Source organism: Merops nubicus, unplaced genomic scaffold (genome assembly GCF_000691845.1).
Source record: "Merops nubicus isolate BGI_N331 unplaced genomic scaffold, ASM69184v1 scaffold19009, whole genome shotgun sequence".
Classification (NCBI taxonomy): domain Eukaryota; kingdom Metazoa; phylum Chordata; class Aves; order Coraciiformes; family Meropidae; genus Merops; species Merops nubicus.
Genome location: NW_008631902.1, coordinates 56,534 through 65,735, shown reverse-complemented (window position 1 = coordinate 65,735; position 9,202 = coordinate 56,534). Strand labels below are relative to the sequence as shown.

The window sequence follows — 9,202 nt, the reverse complement described above, 5'->3', positions numbered from 1 at the left end:
CTTCACTAGCCTTCTGTCTCAGCAGTTTATGTTCAGTTCTGCAGCGCAAGCTGTAAGTTCTTCTATGGATCTTCTTTCAACCTTTGTCTTGTCTACAAAATATTGCTTCTTCAAACACTCTTTTCCTAGAGATATCACTGTCTTCCAGGATATTGTCAGATAGCATTTGGACAGACTTTTAATAGCATAGGGCTAGAAGTCACACGCTAAAAATCGTATGTAGAAAAAAAAATAAAAAAAAAACAACCACCAAAAATGTTCTGTCATTGTCTCCTAGCACTATGCTCAAAGCTAACACTAACACTATTGCATCAAAGGAAAGAAGCAATTCAGCCACCAACTGTACCCTTTCTGCTCCTTCTGAGAACTGGGGACATGACCAGTCAAGCCTGAAAACTGTCCTACAACAATTGCCATGTATTAATTTTTCAGGAATATCTTCAAATACACAAAAACTGCTGAAATTTTAAACTCCATTCGTTAACAGGGCATTGTTTAATTTTTTTTTTTATATATATTTTTTAAATGTATTCATGAACTCTGAAGGGAAACAGGCTGTTTTATAATTTCCCCCAGTACTTTAAGCACAAAGCAGTATGTTACAAGTCACCTAGGATCCCAACTCCCAGAGCTGTACACCTCATTTTTGAAAAACCTACCCTAAAATAATCCTGTTGTCAGTGTTTGCACACTTAAAAGGTACACTTCTCTAGTCAACAATATTTGTAAAACTATCAATTTTTCTTCAAGATAAATAAATGCAAAAAACCCAAAGTATATGCCTCATAGTTGGAAAAAATGAGGATTCCTCCAAAGCTCCTATTTTATAAGTGTAATATTTATTCTTTCTCTATGCACTTGAAAGATATGTCTGTTGTTAAGAACTTAACTTTCATGCTCAAATAAACTTTTACTTTCAGGATCACATATGCCAAAATAGAAGAAAATACTTTTCTTTACAACAAACTGAAGTTTTCCTCACCAGCCCATTCCAAAAGAATCACAGAATGGTAGGCTCTTGAGATCATCTAGTCCAACACCCTGATAAAGCAGGTTCACCTAGAGCAGCTACACAGGAAGGCATCCAGGCAGGTTTTGAAAGTCTCCAGAGAAGGAGACTCAACAAGCTGAGGGCACCCTGTTCCAGTGCTCCATTACCTCCAAATTAAAGAAGTTTTTCTTTATGTGTAGGTGGAAGGCCCTGTGTTCTAGGTTGTGCATTTTGCCCCTTGTCCTACCACCGGACACCACTGAAAAGACTGGCCTCATCCTCTTGACACCCACCTTTATTTATAAGTATTGATAGACCCTCTCTGTCTTCTCTTCTCCAGGTTAAACAGACCCAGGTCTCTCAGCCTTTCCTCATAAGAGGAAAGTTCCAGTCTCCTAATCACCTTTGTAGTCCTCAGCTGGACTCTCTCTAGTAGTTCCTTGTCTCTCAAACTGGAGAGCCCAGAACTGGACAGAGTACTCCAGATGTGGCCTCACCAGGTCAGAGTAGAGGGGAAAGGAGAACCTTCCATGACGTGCTGGTCACACTTCTTAATGCACCTCAAGATACCATTGGTCTTCTTGGCCAAAAGATCACATCAGTGGCTCATAGGTAACTTGTCCACCAGGAATCTCAGATGTTTCTCCTTGGAGCTGCTTTGCAGCAGGTCAACCCCTAATCTGTACTGGTACATGGGGTTATTCTACGCCAGGGGTGAAGTACTCTATGCTAGCTCATGTTGAACTTCATTAGGTTCCCCTCCACCCGATTCACCAGGTCTTGCTGGCTGGCAGCCGAACCGCCTGTTGTGCACCCGTCTGTTGTCCCAGCCGCTTCTCCCAGTTTTGTATCATTGGCAGACGTGCTGAGTCCCTTTCATCCTAAGGCAATGACATATGTGGAATAAGACTGGACCCAGTATTGAACCCTGGGGAACTATGCTAGGTAGAATTCAAAGCAGAAAAACACAAAAAAGGCAGCAGATGTTTCTTTGCACTCTTTACCAGGAAAGATTTTTCACTTTTTTCTGACTATCAGCAGAACATCTGCAGCATACTGTCAGTTTTCAGCTAAGAAACAAACCAGACTATTACAGCCTTTATTGTAGTTATGATTTGTGACTCCAGATAAACTACCAATCACTACAGAAGTAGCAGCAAGATGAAGACCAATTTGGCATGTGTTGCAGCTGAATTCTATTAAGCATTCCTAGTGGCACTGCTTGATGTGTCAGCAGGATTTATGGCTCACTAGTTTCTAAATGTTCATGAGCCTCCAACATGGTAGAAGCTGACTAGGAAGTATAGCAACAACATAACCTAACTTAAGCCAGGTCTGACAACAGCATTACACCTATTCAGAAGTTCTGAAAGCTCACACTACAGAGATGGATTTGGAGTATCATTCATATAATCAAAACAGTGAAACAATTCTGATGCCTTTAGTCCAGAAAAGAGGTCTCTGAAGACTCAGTGGAAGATGACAGATGGTTACTTACAGTGTAGAATACTGTACATGGAAAGTTCAAATTTGCTCCAAAACATGAAAAAAACTCTGGACTACAGTTTCATAGCAAAACGCTAAATTTTTGAATTATTTCTATCATACTACAACAAAGTGCTGCCACAGCAGGGATAACTTTGTGGAAGAAAAGTAATTCAATAAAATACGTACAAGTAAAACAATGAAGATAGAGCAAGAGACAATTAGGAAATAATATACTGGAAGATGTGTTTCTGAAAGTTTCTGCAAGCATTGATCAAAGCCAAGTATCTCGAGCCAGGGCTATCTTAAAATTTCACCACTGTTTTATTCACTGGGCGATACTGGATGTACAAATTCAGCTGGTGAGTTCAGTGAACTTCAAAAACCTCTAGCTCATTTTAAAGGCACAATACAGTTAAAAGTGTTTATTCATTACATTAGTGCATACAAAAAATCTTCTAAAACCCTGTCAAGCTAAATGGTTCATTGGGCTCCTAATAAACGTGAGAATGTTGCAGGTGAGGAGTAATTCTGATTATAAATTCATACAAGCAGTAAATAACTGTCAGTGTGACAGCAAATGTCTGAAACAGCTTTTGAGCTCTCATGCAGAAGTCTGCTTCTTGCTATCTGCAACAAGCAATAGGCTGTTCTTATGTCTGGTTAACACTTGGATTAAAAAAAAGTAGTACTTATGGAATGCACCAGTTAAAAGGACAAGAGCTCATTGGTCTCTGCAACAAATTCAAAGGCACATGACTGTATTTCTGCATATAGATTATATAGACAGAAAACAGGATTGGATTAGGAAGAACCTGGAAATGATGAAAAGCCTGAAAACAGGGTAGACCTATAACAACATATACCTAGGAACCAGCCAGGCGTCTTGGCCAGCAACCTCTAAGCCTGGATGAAATATGCAAGCAGCTACATGGTCTGAAACCAACAACCCCCTGCCAATCTTCCCCAGACAAGCAGCAATCTCCCCAGTGAGAATGGATACAACCCTGCAAAATTGTGTATCACAGCTCAATCTTACACCCAGAAATATTAGCAAAAATATTCATGCAATACTCCCAAAGAAGGAAGTGATAATTACTAGTTAAAGCTGAAGATGAGACATGAACAAAAACCACAATAAAGGAGAAAATCCGAGCAGTTAATTTTATTTAAATTGGCTCAAGTAAGTTTTCCCCCAGGGCACTCACAAAGCAGCACAAGCTTCTTGACATCCTCTGGATGCAGCTTCCAGACAGTCAACATATGGTTCCACCTTCCATTTGATTTACTTGAACTTCTTAAAAGTAATTCCTTGCAAGTTTCCCCAGTGGTCATGTTTAAATAGTGTTCAGATAATTCTAGTCAAAGGGAGTTCAGATTGCCTAGCCAAATTTCAGTAGCTGCTATCATTGATTGAATACATTTCTACCCTTTTAAATATCTCTTTGGTAGCCAACAGTTTGCCATTAGTCAAGCAGACCTGACAGCATATTTGTTGCTTATGATCAAGCTACAACATCAGACACTCTTCTAGGTTGACACAAACACGTATATTATTGCAGCAGTCGGCACAGAAGGCTTGTTAAAAGAATTCAGTTTTCTTTCTTCCTGTAAGAGTCCACATATCAATTCCCCGTGTCCATGCATTAACTAAGCAACTCACCTAAGACTTCTTGAAATACTGAAACTAAAACACAAGTTCCTGGAAGCCTGGTGTTCTGAAATACTGCAGGAAGTGGCAGACTGTTTCAAGCAACTGAACAGAAACCTGTCAGTTTTAAGAATTTGCATACAAGTAAGCAGGACATTAATTGCCCTACATTTCAACAATTATTTATCAATTAGTCTTACAAAAAAGATTACCTAAGTTACCCTTCCATGTCCTTGCATAGAGTGTAATTTCCCTCAGGCAGCATTATAAGTTTAAAAACCTGTACTTGTAAACACTTTTCTTTCAGAGTCTGTCAAAGGATATCTGAAGATACTTTTCAGCCTTACAAATATAACTCAGTAACTACGTAACTAAAATAACATTACTTTACAAAGACAATATGACTGACAAAAATATTTATGAACTGTGTTGATATATACATGCTGGTTTATAAACAAGTTGACATTTACATTAAATACTGAAAGAAAGCTTCAAACTAGACAATTTCCATTAAAGAGAAAAATAAGTTAAGACTAATCACATTTTAATTATTCCATTGGTTATTACTAAGTCAGGCACATGGCAGTTTTAGAACTGAACTGTATTAAAACACTGCAACAATGCTGAATATTGTCATTTACACTAGCTATTTCCTCTAATAAAGCAAAATCCACCTCATAGTTACCTGAAGATTCCCATGGTAACTCAGTGGAGATAACAGTATGAAAATTACATACTCTTCACAGGCTGGGAACTCACCACTTAAGTGTATGATTTTGGCATACTTTAAGGACAGCCTCTTGTTAGTCCCAGTTTTATATAGGAATCCCAGAAAGGCCAGCAAAACTAAAAGCAAAAATTAAGTCACACCCTCTGAAAGTGTAAACCTCATCCAAATCTTTCTAGCAATATTTGCACCAGTTTTGCAAGTTTTTAGCTAGTTTTATTTATGAGTTTGAATTAAAGTCCTACAAGTTAGGCATGAAAGTATTCAAAGAAAGCCCAAGTTAATGGAAAAGCATCATGAATTATGAAATCGTTACAATAGTTCATCAAATTATACATCAGAAAATTACATGTATGTTGTTTCATCATAAAACAATATTTTCAATACATTATTCCAGCTTCAATACTTGTTATGATATAACAGTGATACTCAAAAAGTGATATTCTGTTTTTTTACTTCTTTAATTGAGTACACATCTCCTCTATTTTTACAGGTGCAAGGATGCTTATTTGGATAACAGTTCCACACGGGTATGACTTTCAACATAACATTAAATTATATTTTTCCATCTTGAAGGCAAAATGTTATCAGTGGTAGTAAATAGACAGTTCATCATCACTCATGTCTGAATCATCTTCATCCACTTCACCTTCAATGACCGATTTCTTGCCTTTGCAGCATGAAACAATTAATCCAATTAAAAAGACCTGCAAATTTAAAATAAAAAGTTACTATTATTCAATTAAGGGGCACAGAAGGGCAACAAATGTAAGATGAAATGGCAGTGCAGTGATGCAAATGAGTCAATAACAACTATTCAATGTTAATCCAACTTGATTTTGTGACATCCATAATCAAAGTACTTACTGTAATGAATGCCCAGTTCCCAAAGTAATAGGCAGCACTGAAGAACCAGAATTTATGAAGGAAGAGGTACGTCCGAGTAACAATACACTGATCTAAAAGGAAAGCAAAAGTACTGATTAATATAGAACAATTAAAAATCAGCTGATTTCAATTTATAGGATAATAATTCAACAGTTTTAGAGAGTATTCAGCTCTGAAGAGTGATTACATTCCATTAAATCACATTTACTCTCCTCTACCAAGAAGGTATATAAGAGGGGTATTTGTTATTATGGGTCAGCAAATGTGAAGACAGGTAACACCAGGTTAAGAGTTACACAGGCAATCCCATTACTACTGGGTGTGATTTCTCCTACAGATGTGTCAGTTATTGCCTGTTCTGACACATCCTAGTTAGTCCCTTCCCATTTTAGACAATCTGTAACCATAAGGAGGAGATACAAAGCAGATTAAGTATTCAACACACGTTTCAGTACTTTCATTTTTTACAAAACTTATGCAATCCTGGTAAAGACATTTTTTCCACAGTCAATTACAATGTTGAGTCATGTAGACAAAAAAAAAAAAGCCCTGCCACATACTGGGCCTTTTGAGACCCACGTAAAGGGCTTATTTGTACCCCAGACCTGACAGCAACAGTTAAATCTGAATTCGTCTAACACCATAACTACAGCCAGATCTAAAAATATTGCTCAAGTATTCTCCATTAGGTAGATTAACAGAACTAAGAATCACTTGTCGAGGCATTTTTAAGACTGCAGACAGGTAGTATAAAGGGACATATAAAATAGCATAAAATATGGGACACTGAGCTTCTAATGTACAGGAGGTCATGTTAGAGGGTAGTCAGCAGGACATGTGAGCCAACTGAGGAATGTCTCCAGTGCAAGGAGGGGTGCACCAAGTTCATGCCAAGGTATAACATGACCTCCTGTTTTTCTCATTTACTATGCTTCAAACCCCACCTAAAGCCCATTTTGGAACAGAAAGTGGAACCCAAATTTGAACACTAGAGAAAGTAAGCAAGGGCCAGAATTCTTCCCTCACTTCTGACCTCAGGTTTAGAAACACCCCCTAGGTGCAGCTGAAGTACAGACTTTCCACCCCCTAATGTTGTGATATGCTGCTGCCTATATAGTTTAACTTTCAGCAGCATCTAACAAGCTAGCAAGCTGGCAATCATCAGTTCGGAAGGTAAATATTTTAAAGATTCAGCTTTCACCTTAAATAACAAGCTGCTTTAACAATATCCCATATTATAGCTCACTATTTCCTGCAGAGAAGAGTTAGTAATAAAGGAATGGTCTTTTTCAGGAATATTTGCCACTTAACCTTGCCAATAAAATCCTTGCAGTGTCTAGAATGATTGGATCTAAACAGAGAAGAAAAACTCCATTCCTTCAACAGTTCTCCAATGACTTATACTTCATAAAGTTAAGAAAATAATTTAAAATACAAAGTTAAATAGTACTTTATGTGGCAGACTAATTTCTGGAATCTATTACACAATATCAGCAGACAAAGTTCAACTGGGATTTCACAACTACTAGACACAAGGGATACAACACACAAGCAGGCACATTCAATTAAAGTGCAAAACACCTTAATTAGAGAAAGCATGCTTCTCCACTAACAGACAGTGAAAGGACAAGGAAGGAACTTGGCTGAACTAATCCTTCTTGGTTTCCCAGACTAGATCTCAGTTATGCAGGGAAAACTGACTTCCCACCCCTCCACACCCCATTAACACCAGTCAAAAGTCCTTACTCTACAATACAGGAAAAAAAATTGTAGTAGCACACCACTCATAACATTGCATTTACTAGAATGACATGTCCATGGAAAAGGTGAAGTTTCTGATGAAGAAAGAAACAGCAGTAAAGTGAAGATGCTTCATAATTGCAGATAGAATTGTCAACACCATCTGCAGCTCTCCAGCTGGTTACTTGAATTAAAAACCAGCTAAAAGACTCTCAGATGGCTCTCTACAGTAGTTGGATTAAATAGAAAAGGGTAAATATTTTAGAACAGTTTGACCTTGAGAAAATGTTTCTATGGAATGCGTCAAAAGTTCAGCTAACCAAATTTTAGTTATTTCTTAACTAAAGTATTACTGATTAGGTGCCATAACATGACATTTTTAATCAACTTATTCTTCCACCACATAATTTATAAGCTATAATGAATAACCTGACCGAGGGTAACTACTTGTTATCCAGAATAATCACTGTGTATATTACTGACGTATCTTGACCATTTGAAAGAAAAGTATATGTGGAAAGCTACCAAGGCTCTGATACATAATGGCCACCACTTAAAGAATACACCATATCAGGTAATGCTGACAAAGCAACAAAGCCAACCAAGCAACAGCCAGAACTCAAGACAAAACAAGTTTAAACAAAGGATGACAAGGCCACTAATGAAGTTTGGTTTAGTGATTTAGAAAATCCTTAATCTGAATGTACTAATATTTTCAAATCAAGTCTTCTTCTGAAAGCTTAATTAGTTAGTGTAAGATTAATTACAAGGATAAACAAATCTGTTGATAAGAATGAATCTTAAAGCCTAAAAACTAATTTCACATACTGAAGAACTCAAATTACGAGAACTTATTTACAGATAATGAAGTCTCTTTTCTGTATCTCAAAATATAGTGAGCTTTCACAAAAGCATATAGACAGAAATAGTTTTAGAGAAGATTTACAAATGGTTGTGAACCACGTAAATTAAAAACACCATTATTCTTTGGGAGTCAGTACTGAGGTGCACACTTGTTTTACCTCTTCATTAATGACCTTGACAAGGAGAAATGGGGAGCAGAGGCCAAATACACTAGGTGGTATGATTCAAAGGGAGCCTATTTTTTTCATATGTCTAGAAATAGTCCTCAGTTTAACAGCGACAGAAAACCTGCACCGAGAACAAAGTGACCCTATGCCACAGTGCAGGCTGATGGCTGACCAGATACAATGCAACTTTGTAGAAAGTGACCCTATGTCCCTGTAGATAAACAGAACATGTAGTTAACAGTGCTTATCTGCAACTCAAAAAAATGTAACTGAATACCAGGCTTCACTAACAGCAGTACAGCCAAAGGTCCAGGGAAGTGATTGTTTCCTTCTACTCTGACTGGAACTGCATCTGCAAAAGTGCCATCTTGGCCTCCCCAGTAAAAAACAGGCATTGACATACTGGAGCAAGTCCAGCAGCAGATCACTGCAACAGCTAGAGCACATAGCATACAGGGAAGATGCATTTGTTCAGCTTGAAACAAAGGTGTTTTCAGGCACCTTACTGCTACACCTCTGCCTTCTAGTGGGGGCCTACAACACACAGGGTGAGATTTTTCCTAGACTAGAGCAACAAGAGGATAGATAAGAGCTGGAGCAAGAAATATTCCTTTTGGATAACAGAAGAAGCTTCACCATCAGTATAGTTAAATATTGAAGTAGGCTACCCAAAGACTGAAGTAGCACTG

General features: G+C 37.7%; 1 protein-coding gene across 1 annotated transcript in view; it reads right to left on the bottom strand.

Annotated features, from left to right (window-relative positions):
* Positions 1 to 5,140: 5,140 nt before the first annotated feature.
* LMBRD1 (LMBR1 domain containing 1) overlaps positions 5,141 to 9,202 on the bottom strand; it is a gene marked incomplete at its 5' end in the record, with an annotated part of 55,536 nt that continues 51,474 nt past the window's right edge. The window contains 2 exons of the mRNA XM_008947760.1: positions 5,141 to 5,561; positions 5,722 to 5,813. Coding sequence (XP_008946008.1) covers positions 5,442 to 5,561; positions 5,722 to 5,813 — 212 coding nt within the window. The remainder of the gene's footprint in view (positions 5,562 to 5,721; positions 5,814 to 9,202) is intronic.